Genomic DNA, 21,771 nt, shown 5'->3' on the forward strand with positions numbered 1-21,771 from the left:
TATGTTGATCGTTTCCAGCTTTTCCTTTCACTAGTGAAGACGAACTACAAGCCACACTGTAAACCAAACTCTTCCATTTGAGATACTCGCACAGTGTAGTACAATGGTGACTGGTGCTAGTATGACACGTATTGTAATCACAGCTTTGCCTCACTAGCCAGACAGACAGAATATATAAAGTGAACTTTGTGTGCTACAATTCATCTGGTGGGTGGCACATTCACATACAGTGTGAGCTTTTAAACCAAGGGCTAAACCAAGCACGCATGGGAATCATGCCAAAGTCGTTTTTTATTGTAATACCAGGCAAACATCTGATCTCTCTACAATGCAATTACTAAAAAGTAAACATTTATAGACAGGCTCAAACCATCAGATGAAACACTCAAAATGGAAAGAAAACGGACATGTTAGCATGACACTTAAATACAAAAAAATAATCTCTCCATTGCACTTGACCTTCATAAATATACCTCGGAAAGGCAGATTTCTCTCTTGGCACAAAGTAACCACTTCTGTTTGTTACACACGGCGGCCTGGTTTACACTTTTGAGAGTGTAAGCGTAGTACATTCAATGATTTGCCATCGTGGCTTTGCCCAGAGTATCTCATCTCAAAGACTGTCATTGTAAATCAAAGAACAAAGATCATCATTGAGGCGAGAAGTTCCGCGGGGGGCGGAGCCTTGGCAAACGTCCATTCATAAAAGCCATCCAGTGGAGAAGAAATGTGCACATTAACAAGGTCACTGACACGACCCGCCCTGTCTGCTCGACATTTACAAACACAGATGTACAGTATAGACATTATATAAACAGATAATGGCCAGCCACTTTTGTCGTGTAAATCACGACAAAGGCCTCTGCCTAGGATATTTAACACTTTGCATTAAAAAAAGAAAGACATATAATTTATACCCTTAGAATCCACGGGCGTATAGTAAAATATATCAACTTGATAGTGAGCGATAAGTTAACAGTGTCTGTCTTGTTCATGATTGGGAAACAGCCTGATATGGATTTCTAACAGGGTTTCATTTGGAACATCCTATTTCAAAGGATACATGGGAGTATCAAAGTGCCATTTGCTTAATTAAACACCCCCCATCCCACCCCAAAACACTTCCTTTGTTTTTGCTGCGTTTACATTGCAAGTTGTACCCGTTGGCCAGGGTGCAACATCCACACTCTGTCAAATACACATCTTAACCCTGAATTCAGCTTTTTTTTTAATCCGATGCTACAGTCCGCTTGGCTTTGCAAAATTATCAAGAACATGAATCATGCTAAGGAAATGCATCCATGTGGTGAGATGTGTGACACTTGTTGTGAAGGGAATGTACACACGGATTACCCTTTTCCGCGTATAAAAACGATAATAATCATCAATCAAACTTTCCACCAAGTGACGGACAAAGGGAGTGGGGTGGACACCATGGAGCGCATGTATTCATCTGCCTTGCGTTTTGTTTTGTTTTTAGAGGCTCAGGAAATCCGTTGAAGTGAATAGTTCAGGTATAAATGTACAACATCGACATCCGACGTCTGTTTCATTAACAGCGTTCAGTCCTTTAGTGTTAGCGCAGGCAGGGATGAGCTGGATGGTGCTTTTAATAACTGGTCTTAGGCGTTTCGCTTTTTCAATTTGTTAGATAGAGTTTCGTATTTCGTCCAGCTCCAGTCTTGGTCCTAAAAAGAAATTACAAAAATGAGGAAAACTGTGCTATAAATGGTTCCCACTTAAAGTCACTTGTTTAAAAACATACCCTCACTTCTATCTGATATGGCTGTTGGGACACATTTAGCATGTGGCATTTTGCTGACAAGACAGCGTTTTGAAACATCATGATCAAGCCACATCCATTGTTTTACTAGTCTGCGTGGCAAAAATTGTACACAAGATATAAAAGTTGACTCAAGTCTTCCTTTTGACCTAGTGTGATTAGACACACCTTGAAAGCACACAAAGTTGCACTAAAGCCACCCATTATATTAGCTTACAGAGAACATAGTACTCTGTTCAATATACACAATTTATTATTTGAACTTTGGAATGGTGGCCTAACCTTAAAATTAAATCTGCAATCCGTAAGTTTTGTTCTACCCAGAACAAAAACCTGTGTCTCATGTGCGAGACCAAAAATTCTACCGCTCTTCCAAGATTAAATCCCTGCTTGGCCAGGGGAGATATATCAAGTGCTTATGGGCGTCAGCCAGTGCTACTTGTCAACACCAGGGTCTAAATGTCTCAATGGAAGAGTAGGGAGACCAACTCCAACCCCTGTACATTTACTGTATATTGTATCAACATACTCTACCATACAGATTGGTTAAAATAACGTTTTATTCATTAAAATAAGACCCGGATTTTGCCGTTTTAACAAGAATACAAAAAGAAAAAAATAATAATAATGAGGACAAGTCACATCAGAGGTGATTAATCATCTCACCACTATGCTTTTGGCTTGCTCATCAGCAGCTTCCTGCATCAGGCTGGTCAACTGACTGAGGTACTTCTGGTTCTCCTGTAGCAGGCGTGGGGCTGCGTCACTGGAAGGAAGGAAAAACACTCAGCTGGACCACCTCAAAAGGAGTTACACTCATACATTAGACATATACCGATATGACACATGAAATAAACACTCATTTCTTTTACACTTAGCTGACCGGCGACCCCCAGGTGTGTGTCTATACATGGTCCTGTAGCTATTTTTGCCAAAAGTGTACCCATTCTGACATGCCCAGAATGGGTCGCTACAGTTCATGTGCTTAATATAATGTTTATGAGAAAAGATACAGCTAATCAATGTAGTACAATGAACTAGCAGACAAAAGGGGACATAAACTACAACCTGGCTTGAGGGGGTAGCAAGTCCCCTTGTTAAAAGGTTATTACGATCATAAATATCACATTGCTAACGTTATTTTGGATGCAGCAACACAACACCACCATGACGGAAATGAATGCGGCAGTGTTTCAGTGTGCTCTATACTGCGTTGTCCTGCACCTCACTGTGTGTGATTTCTGCTCTCTTGGGCCACTGAAATAAAAATATATCAAACAACAAGCCAGCAAAATACTCAAATGATGTACCTGTCGTTGGGTCCAGGCAGGGAAGTAAGGGGGTGTGGGGAGCTGACAGGCTGGGCAGACTGGGACCACTGGGAAACCTGCAACGGGTTGGAAGTCTCTGGACTGGCTGCGATCGAGTTCCGCGATGAGTTCTGGGCCTGGGTACAGAGATTACATTGTTTTACACACGCAAATTATAAACACATCCTCTCTTCATGCATTGGACAGCCTCCTTGTGTATTTCCTGCTTATTTAGACAAGTGCCAGCTAGGGAGGAAACCCTGCCCCACACAAGGGAGGCAAGATGGGCAGCGACCACATGGACAGTTGCCAATAATGGCAGCCTCTTAAGATAAATTAAAATGCACTGCATTCAGACTAATTCTTTGAGGCTCACTGTTACAAGAACACAGACCCTGATGTCATTTTAGTGCATTTCATAACATTTCATAACATGTCGCACCCTCCATCCCTACTTTCTACCATCTTCACTTAAAACGAGAAATGCTGAAAAGAAAATCTAATTTAGCCTGCATAAACAAAGCTGGGGACAACTTACGCAGGCTATCTTGAGCAAGTGCCAGAACTCTCTCTGTCTCTTGATCTGCATTTGCATCACCGTGTTATCAGCATCCTTGATGCTCTCCAACGTCTTCTCGATGCGAGGGAACAGGTCGATGATCTTCTGTTTGCTGAGCAGGATCTTACTGTCAGGGGGGTTAAAAAGACAGGAGAGAAGTAGAGCTCAGCCGAGGAGGCAGGGGAAACCCAGTGGTTAGCATTTATGGTTTTGATGATACAGTCAAGTCAGTATGGTTTGATGATACAGTCGAGTCAGGGGGGGATGAAAATTAGTTAGCTTTGCGCTGCCCAAAGGTCTGTTGGCATGGAATACTTTGTGGAGTATTTGGGAAAAGAAATTTAGCTTGGGCGTCATATTGCTTAACCACATGAACTATCCCCTGTATCCCTATTTTGGGCAAATGTTACTCAATTAACTCATTTGGGGCGGGAACCCCTTTTGGGGTTACTGTTGCCATGTACAGTATATAGCAACATGCATTTTTTGTAATTTTTACAAAACTCAGGTAAAGATTTAGAAGGCGTTTTTAGAAATCGGCATAAATCGGCATAAATAAATCGGTGTAAATGGGTTAAAAAAAAAAAAAATATGTATTCATTTCAAAACTTGTTGCCTTTAGATAATATCCTACTTTTAGAAGGACGTCCAACGACTTGTAAAAGGTTAGTCCTACCTGAGGTGTGTGTAGAGGTCTTTAAGGACCTTGTCCTGGTTCTGGACCGTCTGTATTATGGCCTTCACCATTTCAGAGCTGTCGCTGCTCGTGTCTGGCTCGGGCACTGTGGGGGCAAGTACAGCGCACAACACGAATGAACGCCTGCACTGCTTATGAGCAATATGGAGTCAATTTGATTCTCAAGCCTAGTAGCCTAGGTGAAAAGTTTAATCTGCTCAGAAATGTTAAGTAACATTTTTCCAAAACAATACTTACTTTTGCATTTCATCTTCAGCTGCTTGTACAGCTCAATGGCCTTCTCTTCTCTGCAATGACATCATGTCATTAACCAACATGTTAAATCAAAAATGTTCACAGTAAAACTGAAATAAATGTATTTATAGTTGCACATTTTCTTGTTAGAGTGAATAGAAAAGCAGACATTACCACACCCCCTCCTAAAACAAAAACAAGGTTATTATAAAAAACAGCTTTTGTGACGTGACCACATAACAGAATGTAACCACATGAACCCTATCATCCCTATTCTGGGGCAAACATTCGGCAAGAAGCAGATCTACCAGCGCACAACGCATTGCACTGCGATGTGTTGTGAGCTTGAAGATCGGCAAAGAGATTTTATGTACAGGGAAAAAATGTGCGGGCCAAGTATAGAGCCACGGTGGACCCCGGTCAACTAAGGATATATGGTTTAAGTGGTTTCTCCAGAATGCATAGATAAACAACAGATATAGAAGTATGGTCTGGTGTACATGGTTTATATGGTGTCGCTACTTGATACTCACAGCAGCTCCATCTTGTCTCCTTGGCGTCGAGCATATGGGCTCCTCTGGAGTTCAACGATCTCTGAGTGCAGAGCCATGATCTCCTCATCCAAATGGCTCACCTCTGCCACCTGCAGACGACACAAGGTATCACACACAGATTTCACCCCAATGTTCCAGTCTAATGGTATTCAAATCAAGATAAAGAATGTTTTTAAAAAACATTACAACTTTCATGAGATAAAAGAGTGTCAACAACACTGAACCCTGAAATTATATTGAAATGTAAGACAAAGCTAGATCAAATAGAAATGAGCAGTGCCTATATGTGAAGTTGCGTCATGATCCAAGGATATTTTTTTTTACTGTAAGACCTATGGTTTAAGAGTTATAGGCCAAAACGTACAGCAGCCCTGTTATAGCGCCATCATGAGGCAGATTTGAAAAAAAATGGGGTGGAGGTTCTTCCTTGGCCTACTGAGTGTGTGTGCAAAGTTTGCAGAAAGCACATTCTCAGGCACGCCCTAGCTTGTACAGATTCACTGAGATTAGCTGCTCACTGAAAGACAAACAAACAGACAGACATGGAACACAATGAAAAAAAGCCCCTGGGGATTTTTGTGTTATCCTTTTAGCATAGCTTTTGACTTTACTACATGTACTATTAATCTTGTTAACAAAGTATTAAATAAATCAAAAACAGACTAACAGGAGCAAAAATATAGTCTTTGCCTCCTGGCCTGTCGAAGACAAAGATAGAGGAAATAATAATTCATCACCATCATCTCTCCAGACAGTGGCAGATAGTTTGTGCAGAGGTTATCAGTTTACTCAAATGTTTTCTAATCAAATTCTCCGGCAGTGCTCAGAGCACCCTCCTTACACTAGCTGAAGAGATGGTTTGTCTAAGCATCATAGCTGAAGTCAAGGAAGTTATGACAAAATATAATTGGTTGTGTTGTTTGGCGAACGAACACACCCAAAGTGTCACTGTACCATCTTGTTGGCTGGCTAACAAGCACATTTAGCTCACATGGTGATACAAAACCATGAACGTTATTACAAAAAAACATTGTTAATTACATATTAACATACAGAAACATTATTTTCGAGGCAATAATGTTTCTAGCTAAATGATTTCGCCGATGGGCACACGTTTCATTTGACAAAGAGCTTGTTACTTGTAAATGATACAGTACCTGTGCAAAGGCCGCAGCTCGTTCTTCATTCTCCTGCCACGCTTTCAACATCTTCTCAGAGGCTGTAGACAATCCATACAAATCAGAATACAATCTATCCCAAACCTCATTATCAAATAATATATAATCTGCAATGTTCTTTTCAGTAACCATAAGTGCTGAGAGGAATAAAGAAAAACACATTTAAAGACAAAATATCTGTTATTTCCTCACATATGCCATAGTGCATCTGGTCACTGTATTTCTCCAGGTCGTACTGGATGCTACTCTTGAAGAAGTCCAGCTTGGCCTTCAGCTGCTGGGAGAAGCCAAACATGCTGTTCTTATATCTGGTCAAGTTGGTGTTGTAGCGCAGCAGACTCAGCCTGGAGAAACACGGGCAAGAAGCGGACAGACAATAAGTAAACGTGACCCGTTGTGATCTTGCAGATCTGTCATTTTTGGCGAGCGACACCATCATACGACGGGGTGTAAATTATGCATATGGCTTCTTTAAGCTCGGTATAGTAAAACTGAGTAAGTAACCAACATTTGGGTTAATTTACAGTAAATACAAAAAATAACAGCTGATATTGGTAGACATAATTATTTATATATTATATTGAAAACAAGCAGTAGACCCGTCCGTGACTCGGCTACTGATGCCTTCCCTAGTCAAGCATACTCAAAAATGAGCAGACCAAGTACAGAGCAAGTTTACACTGATGATAGTGCCGTCAAACACTATGAGGCTATTTATGAAATCTATGAACAGGTTTTATCTGCAACGCAATTTTATACAATATGTAGTAGGGGGTCTCTTTCTCTCTCTCTCTCTCTCTCTCTCTCAGCTAAAGGGTCCTTGGCCTGAAAAACTATGAAGACCCCTGCCTTATACTATATAATCTTTCAGTTTTCTAGCACCTTGGCCCACTGTATCGTCATGAATGCAGTGATTTTCCCAAGAATAACTGAAACCGAAATGAAACAAAACAAACCCCACAAAAATCACTCATCACCATCATGAAATAAGAAATAAATGACAAATTGTTAAATATGATTTATCACGACTTCATCTCCACTGCACCAAGATCATTTATCGTCAACATGAGAATGGTGCAGAGTTTCTTTACCCTTATCCTCTGCTTCTGAACGAACCTTTGTGCCGCTGACATTTAAATTGCACTGTGAACATTTACAAGTCAAATAAATCTTGACTCTGGGTTTGCTTTATGTATTTCATTGCAGTATGTGTTGAAATGACGTAATATGGGAGAGAAGTCCAAGAGTTCATTCTCTTTTCACTGACATTATTTGGCAGTTTCAGTATCCAGCTGGTCTATATAAAAGTAGAACTGAATGTGCCATTTATTTCTTTATAAATGTCAGCTCACCAAGTTTCTAAGCTGTATAAATTAAATTGATCATTTAGTGGGATAATCTAGAATCGGGTCAGGTGTAAGTGTCTTTAGGATAAGAGGAAATTAATCCTAATTTTAATGTAAACTCAGTGACCTGCGTTGAGTAACTGCATTGGGTGTGTGGGCTTGAGAAGTGATCCATACTGTATCTTCAAATACTGATATTATATATTATGCATTTTTTAAAGCATGCAGTACATAAGTGAACGGTACTGATGCAGTAAACTCTGCCCATTTAGTACCCTAGTTAGATTAAAAGTTTAAAACAAACACCAAGAGATACTTTTATCTGTAGAGAGGCCTACATTTTGATGTAGATCTTGTAAACTTACATGGCAGCCCTCTGGCCCTGGAAAAGTCTGCTGTAGTCCTCCTTCAGACCACATATGTAGCTTACTGCTTCACCCCACACCTTCTTTAGTGCAACCAGGGGCAGCTGGGTCTTGGCCTCTTGCACTGTAATGTTGGAAAAGCCCCAGATTGTTATTAAGCCACAGTGTATTAAGATTTATGTCTTAACTAGAAAAAGTGCTCCTCGGAGCACAGGTCTCCGCCAGGTCAGACAGACGCTGATTGGCTCTTCCACATTTTGGTTTCTGCAAAATGCCCACCCAGTGCTTGGGCCAGACCGGTCTGCAGAAGACACATGATTATGTGAATTCAACTGACCGGGAGGAGTCATGAACAAAACATGAATCAACCTGTTACAGCACCAGCATTAGGCTAATTAAAAAAATATATGGTGGCATGTCTTCATCAAGCAAGTAGTAGTGTGCATGTAAACTTTCACAGCAGTTGGATACTGCGGTCATGATTTGAGGCATTTTGTTCAAAACAAGCTACTCCTGCTAACTTTAGGTGTCAATCGGCCTCCTGGTGGCGCTATAAAAGGGTGAAGTGAAAAATGTGGGGCAGAGGTTCTGCTCCACAGAGCAGAACTGTGTGAGACTGTGTGCATAGTCTCACGTCGATCAGGCCAACGGTGGCGGAGATTAGCTGTTCACAGACGGACGGACGGACACACGGGGGACAAAACATAGTCTCAGCCACTCCTTTGGCCTGGCGGCTGGCGGAGCCAAAAAGCATGAGTTATGTCTTTAAAGTCTGATTCTTCTTCAACTCAATACTCACCAATAGTGTTGACTTTATCAGGCAGCTGTCTTGCACTAAAAGGGCCAGAGTACTGGGTGAGGCTTTTGTCAAAAAGGTATACGATGTAGCTGTCCCAACCTCTCTGTACAAGTTAAAAACAAATAAAACAAAGTGAATGCTCTGCTAACCTCTACACAGTTACACTGTTTCTATTGTGATATAGTGAAAGGCTTAAAGAAACGGCAAGATAATAACAAGATAAATATTGTGTAAATTGGCTTGTTGACCAGGGGTTCTTCACAACACTACATTTCTTTAAGAGTTTAGGAGGAAAGTTCAGAAGTCAATGTCTTGAGCTTTTCTTATTTAATCGTGCCATCTTAACATATCTCTCAGTAACACTCTTGATTAATCTTTGCTAAATTCCTTTAACAGCAATGATGGAAACAACAGGGTTAATTAAATGCACATGGATCTCGCCAGCGCAACAAGCTATTATGCACAATCAACGGCATACTATTAAACATGCTAAGCCAGGGGCAATTTCTTACCACCCCGTCAAGGACACACTGCGCAGCAGCCTTCCTGGGGTCCAGTGACACCCCTGTCTCCTGCAGCAGCTCCTGGTTGACCACCTCTATATTGGTTTCGGCCTCAATGCGCCTCTGCAGGCTGTGGAGGCTTTCCTCTGGGGCCAACTGGAAAGAGTGGACTTGGGCCGTGGTCATGTTCAGGATGTGCACGATCTGGTGGCGGAAGACGGAACACTTTTCAAATGGAATGACGACACATTATCTGATAACATAATGTTTTAATTACTATTACATTTACCCTTGTCAGGCAGTAAACATCGTTTGCCGACTATTAACACATTCACTGCCATTGACGGTGATCTCAGTCATTTATTTTTTCAGTTTTTCACACAGAACCAGGAGATAACGTGATCCAAAGATTTACTGCTCCATTCACTTCCTGGTTAAAGTATTTGGGAAATATTCTGTATCTCGGCTCCTGTGTTTTACTATGTATTTTTGGTGAAACATTTTCAACAGCGTATAACAAGCGAACGGGAGGTCACAATGACATTTATTTTTTCTTTTCACGGAAGCACAGTGAAACCCTCCGTGATTAGCAACCATCAGGGGATCGATCATACTGGAGATAAATATTCTGTGGTTCCTGAAAGATTAGTCAGAATGCTTCAAAATGCTGGCAGAAGCTACAGCCTGTTTTAGAAAACCCTGGCAGTGAATGCGTTAACATGCTTTTACCGTAGTGCGTTTGCCCAAAAGTCCACTATTCTGAAAGTAGCGTACACACACACACACACACACACACACACAGTATACAGTTATGTAGCATTGCATAATCAAGCTCTTAAGAAAAAAGGATATCTGGGAGCTCAGGGGGGACTGACCTTCATACTTAATATCTGCTCCATCACTTCAAAGCACTGTGGTTTCTTGTTGTCAGGGTTGTATTTGCCTCCTCTCTGGACAGGATCCCATTTCAGCATCAGCTGCAGTAGAGCTGCCATTGGATCCAACATTGTCCTATAGATTGGATATATATATTAGATATATATTGGAATACAAATGTACGTTTTGTCAGAGAGTTGGTGACTGCACAAACCACCTATAATAAGACATGGAACTGGTAGTTGTGATGTGATTCTAACCTGCTAAGGTTGTTGGGGTAGGGCAGATGTGTGTAGAATTTGACATCTCCATTCAGTTCCTCCACTGCCATTATGTCTTTTGGACCTTTATGACGCACTTTGCTGGCCCTGTGTACACAAAGAAAAAGGGGGTTAATGGACTGAATTGTATGTTGATTAATTCAAATATATTTGTTTTAAAGCTTTGATGATGCTTCAAAGGTTTCTGTTTTGAGAACGTATTTTAAATTTGGTCTGTTATTGCACTGTAAGAGGTACTTAATGCCAGCTATTACGGTTTGATTTCCACGAACATCATCAAAAATGCCAGCGAGTAATTTCTCAGTTAACGATATTATCAAATATGCTATCTCACTAATGTCTGCTGAAATAAAGATTTCCTCAAGTAAATACGTTTAACACATTGACCGCCGGGCCCGTAGTTCTACGGGCCGTTAAATCCAACGGTTAAGCGCCGATCCCGTAGCCTACGGGCTGTGGTGCTTTTTCCTTTTTTTCGTTTTTTTTTTTCAATTTTCTAGGGGGACCATTTTCAGTGTAACACCACCCGAAGTCAACCGGAAGTGCGATCCCGTTTTTTGTTCCCCCGTCTGCCTCCATTCTAAGTCGTACACAAAAACCCCTGTAAACCTATGTAGTTTTTCATCCTCGCATTTCCCATGTTAACATAAAAGGTCAGAACTCAAACATGGCGGCTCCGTTTGACACGTGGTTTGGACTGGTACACGCAGGGAGATGTCGCCGATGTAAACAGACCGTGCACAGCTCAATCTTAAGGATTTTAACAAGATCTATGGCGACGTGAAAAAAACAAAAAACAACAATAAAACGTTGGCACTGGTGAGTACATTATGAGATTAACCTCTGGCGGTCAATGTGTTAAAATGAAACTGTATTCTACTCATCTCCACGTACCACTGGACTGGCTGCAGGTTGTGGAGGAAGGGCCGAAAACCACAGCTGCATTCAAATATCATAGTGCCAAAACTCCAGTAGTCCACAGTAACTGTATATGGCTTATTCTCAAACAGCTCTGGTGCCTGGCAAAGAAACGGTGCATTAAATTGTCGATGTTCAATGATCAATTTTTTTATAACACAATTGTGAATGTGCTTACCAAGTATTGAAGTGTGCCGACAAAGGAGGTACACAGACTGCCTTGGTCCAAGTCTTTAGCGTAACCCAGGTCAATGATTTTGTGAACAAGCTGATCAAAGAAACAGAAAAACACAGTATGGTTTTACAGTCAGGACAGCACTTAACCCACACACACAAACAACCCAGAATAGGTATGCAAACAAAACAAGCAAATGCTGCTTTAACCTTTCCATTGACTTCTTGTAGCACTATGTTTTCAGGTTTAAGATCTCGGTGGATGATCTTGTTTTCGTGCAAATACTGGATGCCGGATCCTAGAACACAAAATCCATTTGTTTGCTTTTAATGACACACACGAAAGACACAGAGGAACATTGTATTAAGCGATCATCGTAGTAAGTGATGTACATACCGACATCGTTAAGAAGTGAGAGCACTTCACTCTCTTTCAGTCCACAACAGTTTTCTGGTTTGCTAAGCACCTGTGGGAAAAACAGACATAATGCATTTCAAGAGTAGAATATGCCATGATACATCTGAAGACCTGAAGTCAAACTGAAATAGGCCCCATTGCATTGTTGAAAAATAATTGTCTCCGACATACTATGTGGACATTTCTAATTTCACAGAGCCCGTTATGCTCTAGCCTGGAAACCAGACGAATCTGCCAGTGCAAAAAAAATAAAAAGCAGATTAGTCTGGCCCTGCTCGGTTGTGATTGGATTTTGTATGCAAATATGGGGCGGGTTTATCACCAGGGGCTTTTTTTTTTAATCCGCCCCTTGGAAATGCACGTTCCACACAGAACCCAGACTAGTATTTAGGCAGAGATATTAGTCTGGCCATGCCAGGCTAGTTATGCTCATATCATATACAGTATTACCAGGGTTGAGCTGAAGGGGGTGCTACGGGGGGTCGTCGACCCCTTAGTTCCCAGGCTGGGGGCTCGCACGAGCTCCACATGCACGAGCTCCACATGCACGCGCGAGCACTCACCGTCAGCCGCCCGCGAGCCGTCAATCATTAACACAACAACGCACCGTCAGGGGCGAGCTATATTATACCTCTATGGGGGCGAGCCGTCTTTAACACCTTTAACAATGGCCTCAACCTGGCTGCTTTGCATAACATTAAGCCATGGAGTGTGAAAGGGTTAATCGCTTAGCAGAGGACAAGAGCTAGTAGCCTGCCAGACACTCACAAACTTATCCCTGTCTAGCTCTGGTCCATAGCGTTAGAAGGAGTTCTCCTTAACGTTATGGTACTTTCGATTCTTCCCCTCGCACCGCGGTAGCGCAGCCTCTCGTCTGTAGTAAAAATAAAAAATACACTTTTGGTACTCACCAAAACAAAGACGGTTTAATGGAGTTGAAAGCCTATTCTACTAAGTGGGAACACTGTGAGCCCCCACCTCACGTCTAAAATACACTTTTTGTCCAGAAAAGAAAATATTTCACCGGAAGGAAGAATCTGGTCTAATAGGAAAATTCCATTGACCAGATCTGTAGAGGGCACTGTGGAGTAACGAAAAACAGGTTTTAATTCCGGTGAAATATTTTATTTTCTGGCCAAAAAGTGTATTTTAGACGTGAGGTGGGGACTCACAGTGTTCCCATTTAGTAAAGTAGGCTTTCAACTCCATAAAACCGTCTTTGTTTTGGTGAGTGGCAAAAGGGTATTTTTTGTATTTTTTACTTGTTTTAAAAAACACTGTTTTAAAAGCAATGTAAGTCTTTAAAAAAAAGTTATTCAAGTAAAGACAAGTTGATTGATTATTTTAAGTACTTATGTGTGGGTGAATATATGTAAAGGGCTTTTATATAAAAAAAGGAAAATAATGTTGCTATGTTGGATATGCAGGCATGTTGCTATGTGCACATGCCTGCGCGCGCGCGTGCGCGCGCACGTGACGTCATAAAATATAGCCCCCTTAGTTAAAAAATCCACAGCTCACCACTGAGTATTACATACTTTATGTACATTTGTCCTGCACATGCAAGTTAGATCTTTAAAGGCTTCTCAAACTTGAGCCGACTTTAACCCCGAGTTATAACAGCCCTGGTTTAGTGTATATCACACTTCACACTAGTTTTATTTCACCCTGGGTTCACAATTAACCTAGGTACAGTACTCACTTTTCAGAATTCCAATGTTACAATGTAACAGCACACTACACACAGGGTAGTGTGAAAACTAAGGGTTTTTGAAGTCTTTATGACCACAACGAGACCAATGACAAATGGAACACAAATGCTACTCCCAACGTGTGGTATGTGGTTGTCAACAGGGACCAGTATTTTGCATTGATTGTGAAAGTAGTAACTTAAACGCAAATTTGTTCTTTAGATCAGTTCCTGGTCCGAGTAACATACCAACCAAATTTAGCACCGCAGATACTCAAAATACTATTGGTAGCCAGCAAGAAGGCTATAACCAGGAAATGGCTGGACAAAAACCCACCAACGAAGGGGGAGTGGATAGCCATTGTACAGAACATATACGAAATGGATAAACTCACATATGCTGTAAGACTCTGTATGGATACATTTTATAAATACTGGTTAAAATGGACATTATATATGAGAATGGATATTATGTGAAAGATCTTTAAAGATGTAGGGGTTTGAATATATATCTGTATGTATGTACGAGTATGTGAATCTGTGCTATGTGTGGAGGTACATTGCTTGAATTATATTTTTATGTAATATTCTTTTTTTATTTCTTGTTTTTTTATTTCTCTATGCATGTACTTATGTTTTCTTTGTTAAATATATATTTTATTTTTCTGCAATATTTGGAAACCTGCTCCAAGAATCAGGAGTGAAACATTGGAATATCTACTGGCAAATTACCATGGACTTTACCATCAAAAACAAACAAACTGAGATCTCTCAACAAAAGGACTGAAGTTACTTCAGCTTAGGATCCCTCTCCTCTGGACTGAATAGCCCACAACATAAGAGTGTTAAATATACCTGAATGTACTCATTTAATGTAATGTGATGCCCAACATGACATACCTGTTCTAAAAAAGAATAAAGAATAAAAAGAAAGTAAAAAAAAAAGAAAAAAAGATCAGTTCCTGGTCCACAGATTGAGAAACAATACCTTTCTGAGGTCTCCCTTGGAACAGTACTCCATAGCCAGCAGTGGAAGATCATTTAAGGCTATGTGCTTCATCTCCTCTGGCACATCTCTGGCTGTCACTACGTTGATATTATTCAACCTGAAGGGGAAGCATCACCACAACACTTATTATACAGTTGTAGACAAATGCACTATTGCTTATTAAAGCGCAATGACACTTGGTAGAGGTTTGGGTTGTAGTTACCTTTTTTATCCCACGATTTTCGTAACCCATTTTTTTCACCCAGTGCCAATTGCCTGTGTAATCCTGTGCGCTACTCTCCCTCTGCCAGCCTAGGGTGAGCCCAGAACTGAGCTCATGCCTCCTTCAATGCATGAGGAGCTAGCAAGCCGCTTCTTATCACCTTACAGGGGGAGTTTCCCCTGACAGCACTACCGACAGCGCCACCGTGCCCTTGTACTGTGTAGTTACCTTGTCATGATGCAACTAGTCCAATTGGCGAGATATCTTGCTCCATTACTCTATAGACAAGAAATTGATAATCCAAAAATAGCCTCCTCATCGACTTACACTGCATGGTGAAACAGCTCTCAAAGTCACTTAAACGAACACAAGCAAAGCTGATTCTGCCAAAATACTGTATAACATCACAAAACACATTCTTTAATGTCAACTTCCTGTTGATGTTACTATTTCAAGATCCGCAGATCCAATCTGGGTCTTCTTCCTAATACAAATAGCTAAATCAACATGAGGTTGCCATTTTTCTTTGTGTGTACTAGGTGTACTAGGTTTTGTAATGCAAAATATATTGGCAGAATCAGGTCAATGAGATTATAATATTTGGAGCAAGATATCTCGCCAATTGACCTAGTTCAATCATGACAAGGTAACTACACAACGCAAACCTCTACCAAAGTTTCACTGCGCTTTAACCAATCAAGCCCTACACTGTATACTTTGTTGTACAATGATGAATAGCAAAAATGGCCAATCTACAATGCAACGCGTTGTGAGCTTGGAGCTCCGCTCTTTTCGAAAAATTGAAAACATTTTGAAAATGTTCCCATATAAAGACATGCCCAAAACAGGGAAGACGGGTTCAAAGTTTTTAAATTCCTGCTACAGCCTCAACCACACAGTGCGCTACATTCCTCAAAAGCACAAAATTATAATTTGTTGACAGTGTAAGCTATATACCTGTTCATAGCATATTGTACTTTATAAGAGACTGTTGTCCTGCACTGTGAAACTGAACAAGTTGCCAATTTCTGAATCAATGCCAATACACAAATTCCTATACATTTATAGAACCCAAACTCTATTCCCTGCATATATAACATTAACTGTGTACTAGCAATACACTATAGCACAGTGTGTGAAAATATTCACAGTGCAACACTGAAACCATACATTAAACGTCAAGGTTGCCATTTCCCACAACTGTATAACATTACCATATCATGTTGCTCAGCGGGAAACTTCTCACTAAAACATTTTGAGATTAGTATACAGTATAGTATACAGCAGGGGTCTTCAACATGTTCAGGCCAAGAACCCCCTAGCTGAGAGAGAGATGAAGCAGGGACCCCCTCTGTATTGCATAGACTTGTGAGTCAGATTATACATTTTTTGTTTACTTGGTCTGCTCTTTTTCCCCCCTCTACACCTATACCTCTTTGCCAAAAAAATAGCAGATCTACAAGCTCACAGTGAGCTTGTAGATTGGCTATTTTTGGCTAAAGTTCTCCTCAGAAAAGTGGTTAAAGTTAATAAAACAAGGGAACCAGGGGACCTGGTACTGCCAGACCCCTAGTGGTTGAAATCTGAATGGCCGGAAATCTGAATGGTTTCTAAACTACGTCACGCTAAGCTTGGCCAATCAAAAAGAGGGACATGTAAGAAAGGGACCGACAAAGCCTCATGTAGGCCTGACCCCCTGGGTCTGGCAAATATATCACACAAAGATTTGGCGGACCCCCTGTAGTAACTCTGAGGACCCCCTAGGGGTCCCGGACCCCCTGTTGAAGACCCCTGGTATACAGTATTGCTACCGTCTGCTTAGTCACCCACACATTTACATTATTCAGTTTTTTCCCCCACATACCTTCTAAACTAAACTAAACCCTTCTTTCAGCATAATAGGTATTTACCTATACATGTTGTTCCAGAGCTCAGGGACACTAAACCGAAGAAGCCAAATGAGTTATGCACTGTCTGGATGATGTTCATGGTGATTACTCATGTACAAATAAGCATGCTCTGTACACACAGCAGGATGGGGTCAATTCCTAGATGAGGAAGTTCTGCCACTTATATCTAAAGGTGACCACACACAGTGTCACAATATTGGCCACCTTGGTGCCATCCCAGACAAAGTTTCAATGTCGTTATTGTCGTAGCATAAACGTGGCAGAATCTTTGGTTGCAAGCATCTTAGGCCCTGAAGATTTCATGTTGTGCCCACTTTAAGTTGAGTGACATCACACTGAGTATATGGTGAGTAAGACATGAATCCTTAATGTTGCCTATTATTTATACAAATCAAATATTACTATAGTGTTCCCATTATCATCACTTGACTGACAAACAGAACATTAACAGTAAACTTAATTCCTCTAAGCCCGTTGGGAAGGCATGCCCCTCCGGTAATGCATTAACCATTGTACACGTTGTAAGAGCACTTGGAGGCCAGTCTATGACATCAGTACGATTTCAATATGATTTCATTAAATCATATTGATGACATCAGGGATCTCCATATATGGGCATAAAGGGACAGACAGTCAAGCCGATAATACAGGAATGAAAGGGACTCAGAAAGACAGAGACACACGGCGGACAGATAGAGAGATTTGGGGATTTTCAGTCAATCACAGTCAAATCTGCATAATAAAACTGGGTTTCAGAATTCAAAGTAGAGATGTACACTCAGTGGAGATCATATCTCTGCCAGAGAATCTCCGATGCCATATTAACTCTCATTTACTGCCAATAACGCATATATGCGTTCTATTGAATCCATCACTTGCCTGCCAATAACGCATAAATGCGTTTTTTTTTAATTTAACCCAAAGACCAAGGAGATATGATTAGTTGAAGATCTAGACTCCTATCCACTTCCTTGTTAACTTAAAACTTAAAAATTCTGTATCTCGGCTCCTGAGTACTTTTTGTTTTTCAATTAAAAATCTCTGGCAGCCAACAGCTAAAAATCTGAAATAACTCTGGCAGCTGATGAGTTAATGACTTTATATTGATGATTGTGGAACTCCATATTTGGGCCAGACTTATCGGAAGGATGGTGAATTTGACATTATGAATTCACAAAACTTTTAAAAATAAGTGAAAAAGATTGACTTCCTTGTCATACTGGCAGTATGAACAAGACATTTTGGCTGTGATTGGTCCAGTAGTTTGTAAGATTAGCCGTGGATAGACTGACAGACGCATAAAACATAAAACATCTCCAGTTGCCTTCACCCTGGCACTGATACTGTAACAAAGACTTTGAACAGGGAACAATAAACAAGTACAAACTTTTTCATGATCTGGATCTCTCGACTCCATCTGTCCTTATTTCTGGGTGTCAACTCCAAACGGCACATTTTCACAGCTATTTTTTCATTTGTCTCCTAAAAACGACAAAAAAAAAACAACAACATTCCAATAGGCATTTTGCAGATACTGTTACCAGAGCGGCATACAAGTGCGAAATCTGAATAGATGGCATGAACTCTAGTCAACAAATGACAGGCTAAGTGGTCACATTAAGCACAATGCAATAGTGCTTCAAAGAATACAAGATAAACAACAAACCTAGCAAGCATCTGTCTAAAACAACATGCTATCTAAATATGCTAATGCTGAGAGCAGTTGTGGTCAAGTAAAGACAAATCTAAATAACACAACAAAAAAGTAACCAACTTAGATCTGCGTAGATATAGATCATGCAGCCATTAAAAAAAAGGTGACAAGAAGGGATACATGTCATGTTATTAACATAACATGCGAGTCATTTATATAGATAGTGGTGGCATTTCTACCAGTCTGCGATGTAAATGGTTTTGTGGAATAGTGTCATTCAATGCTTACATGGTGTTGATAGAGGTACACATGGGCAAACCCGCCCATGCCCAGCCTCTCTTTGAAGTCCCAGGGTCCGCAGTTTTGGTTTTGTCTGAAGGGAGGCTTCTCCATTGTGAAACAATTCTGTAAATACAACACAAAACACATGACATCATGGAAACATGTAATTGGCAGATAACCTCAGCAGAGGCACGTGCATATAAAGCGTTCGTTGTGTCGTTGCGGGTCCAATTATAGCTTATGTCAATGTCAAGTTGATATTGGTAACCTGACAATTAACAACAATACACCAACATCAGTGGAGAAATTAATTCATCACAACTCAAGACACAGAATACATCCTGGAAAAGCTAGACAAGTCGATCTAAGCAAATCTACTACGTTGTTAGATTGACGTTTTGCGATGTCATTTTCGAGGTTCGGGATAGATGTCTAGTAACATTATTAACAGTAAGTAATACACAGTTAGGAATATTACATTACGTATCTAATGGCCATCGCGAGTTTATAGCTACCAGTTAGCATTAGCGTAGTTGGTGTTCAATAGCAAGTTGCATCGCAGCACGTAGACGGTGGCGTAGCTTCCTAGCATGAAAACAAACAAGCGTTTCTAGAACGACGTGCCGCAAACAACACCAATATTCACGCTAAACTACGAGTAGAATGCGTCATGATTCCTACCTGTGGTTCTACTAAAGTGTCATTGATAAATTTCACACGGAAATGATGATTATCTTGTTGTTTTCAGCTCAATGCAGCGCCATAAGAAGAATGTGTACTTTCCTAGTAGTGACGTCACCAGAAACCCCGGCTGTGTTTCTTAAGAAGCAAAGCGGGGGCGTGTTCAGTATGACGTCACCTTTTGGCTCGAACCTGTTTCTGTCATGGATGAGTCCAACATAACTACTAATACTACTACTACTACTACTACTACTACTGCTGCCTGCTACTACTACCTCGATGACAAAGTTGACGAAAACATAAACATACCACGTGAGCTCTGGAAGTTATTTAACAACCAACTAGGCTGCAGTCAGAAACTGCAAACCAGATTCACAAACATCAACAGGCTCAGAACATCCCACTCTACATGCCTTCTCTATTTGAACTAATTGCACTTGGCATGTGTCGGCTATGCCTAGATGACAAGTCATTAAAAAAAAACTCTCATCTCCCACAACAAACTGAAGGTTTGGGAAGCTACTGCTTACTGTATGGTTGGTATTAGTCACACTGGTATAATAACACTGGACAGCTGTGGTGCTCTTTAAAGCATGTACTTTTATGCGCTTGGTTCAACAGGCCAGTGCATATGGTCATCAACTGCAAACTTGTTTAACCACCTTAACCCTGGCATCCCTATTTAGAGCATGTCATTATAGATGACATGTATTTGTATTTAAAAAATGGCAGAACTACAAGCTCATGTGACCTATTGTGAGCTTGTAGATTGGCCATTTTATTTCTTAAAAAGAAGTTTATAGGGCTTAAGTAGTTAATAGGCAAGGTGTGATCAGACAGTACATGTAATCAGTACTTTTAGTACATGATGCATTGGTGGTGGTGTTAAAAAAATGTACCCTGTTTGGCATCAACAATGTCCTGTTTCATCTCCAGCTACAGAAGACCCTCAAGGCTCAGGTTGAGGCATGGCAACAGGAGCACACCAGGTAATTCTTAGTCAACGTACAGCAGTTTATCGAGTACATGAAAACGCAGTGGAACAACCTCCAGACAGAGAAAGAGCTATTCTATTCAAGTCTCATCTCATTTGGAGACAGTTTTAAATAATGTGTGTTCTTTTTAATAGCAACCGAAGAAGATCAAGCAAAAGGAAGAGGAGATGCGCTTCGGCACTACAAGACTGACCCCAGCCAAGAAGCGACTAATAGCCACTCCCACCTTGCTAAAGGCCAGCTCCACACCTGCCAAAATGACAAAGGTAAGATGCTGTGCAGGGTTGTTGTGGTTCATCATAGGGTTGCAACAGTAAATCGAACTAAGCAATTGAATTGATTTAAACCACCTTTCATTCCACAGTCCACCAGCTCCCCAACACTCTCCACATCCAACACCAGCCAGGTATGTTTATACTGATCTCCTGCCATGGTTTCATATGAAATATATTTAAAAATGCAACTGCATCTTTCAGGGATATAAATATAGTTTGTCAATTAAGGTATTTACTTTTTTATTTAAAAGAAATCTCCCAGAAATGCACATGTAAAACATGGAGGCACATTGTTGAACTACGTAATTAAAGGCTCTTTTCCACAATAATTCTTATATCTGCATGTGTACTAAAGGCTCTTTTCTTTCCACAGTAATTCTTAGGCTTAATTAATCTCAGAGTTGAGAGTAGTTATCGTTTTGTATTCATAGCGGTGGACCTACAATCAGGGGAAATTCCCAAGAAAAACTACAATGACATCACTGTGGTTTTGGGGGGAAAACCACAGTGTTTTGGGGGGACTCGTCCTGAAAAGTTTGGGAACCCAACCCTTTACACAACACTGATCTATGATGAAGCCATCTATGGCTATGCTTCATCTCTCTCAGCTAAGGGGCCAGAAAAACGAAGACCCCTGGTTTACAACATAGGCATATCTGAAGTTCAATCATTAGCACAGCCAGGGACGTGCTGGCCACTGGGAAATTTGGGACAATTCCAGAACGGCCGCGCCATTCCAGGCTGCCAAGACATTCCAGGGCCACCCCCCCCCCCAAAAAAAAAAAGATTATGACGGATTATGACGGTCATTTCCGGGTCGCGCGGCCCAATTATTAGTTACGTTAATGTCTGGGCTATGCTTTTCAGCAGTGGCGTAATTTACATAGGGTTGCTGGGTTAAAACAGTGATCGGTCCCAGCCCGCCCATGAGCACAGCCCATGGCTCTGAGTAATCTTAACTAAAGCAAACAAATAGGAGGCTACAAACTTAAGAAATGTCTTAATGTGAAGCTCAGTTGAAAATTCTTTGTCGCAAAAATTTCTAAATCATTGGTCACCAATGGTTTTGAAATGTGTG

At 40.8% G+C, this 21,771-nt stretch overlaps 1 protein-coding gene across 1 annotated transcript; it reads right to left on the reverse strand.

Moving 5' to 3' along the window:
- Window positions 1–271: 271 nt before the first annotated feature.
- Window positions 272–19,544, reverse strand: LOC308104449 (inhibitor of nuclear factor kappa-B kinase subunit alpha-like). The gene is made up of 22 exons (XM_080454859.1): window positions 19,424–19,544; window positions 18,749–18,865; window positions 18,194–18,288; window positions 14,674–14,791; window positions 11,975–12,044; window positions 11,788–11,876; window positions 11,582–11,671; window positions 11,380–11,504; window positions 10,465–10,572; window positions 10,204–10,339; window positions 9,338–9,532; window positions 8,826–8,928; window positions 8,027–8,150; window positions 6,508–6,659; window positions 6,295–6,356; window positions 5,117–5,226; window positions 4,587–4,636; window positions 4,329–4,434; window positions 3,632–3,779; window positions 3,094–3,230; window positions 2,450–2,549; window positions 272–1,688 (listed from the first exon to the last, which is right to left on the reverse strand). The coding sequence occupies exons 2-22, from the start codon at window positions 18,851–18,853 to the stop codon at window positions 1,623–1,625; spliced, it is 2,289 nt and encodes a 762-aa protein (XP_080310985.1). The 5' UTR covers window positions 18,854–18,865; window positions 19,424–19,544; the 3' UTR covers window positions 272–1,622.
- Window positions 19,545–21,771: the final 2,227 nt, after the last annotated feature.

This window comes from Gymnoscopelus braueri (genome assembly GCF_963280865.1).
Source record: "Gymnoscopelus braueri genome assembly, chromosome: 17".
Lineage (NCBI taxonomy): Eukaryota > Metazoa > Chordata > Actinopteri > Myctophiformes > Myctophidae > Gymnoscopelus > Gymnoscopelus braueri.

Excerpts from the sequence above, each read along its gene's own strand:
- LOC308104449 (XM_080454859.1), bottom strand. The coding sequence starts at position 18,853 with ATGGAGAAGCCTCCCTTCAGACAAAACCAAAACTGCGGACCCTGGGAC. Across the intron at positions 8,151-8,825 it reads TGATAAAGTCAACACTATTG|TGCAAGAGGCCAAGACCCAG; the intron begins GTGAGTATTGAG and ends CCAACATTACAG. Across the intron at positions 3,231-3,631 it reads ACTTGCTCAAGATAGCCTGC|GCCCAGAACTCATCGCGGAA; the intron begins GTAAGTTGTCCC and ends CTCTGTACCCAG.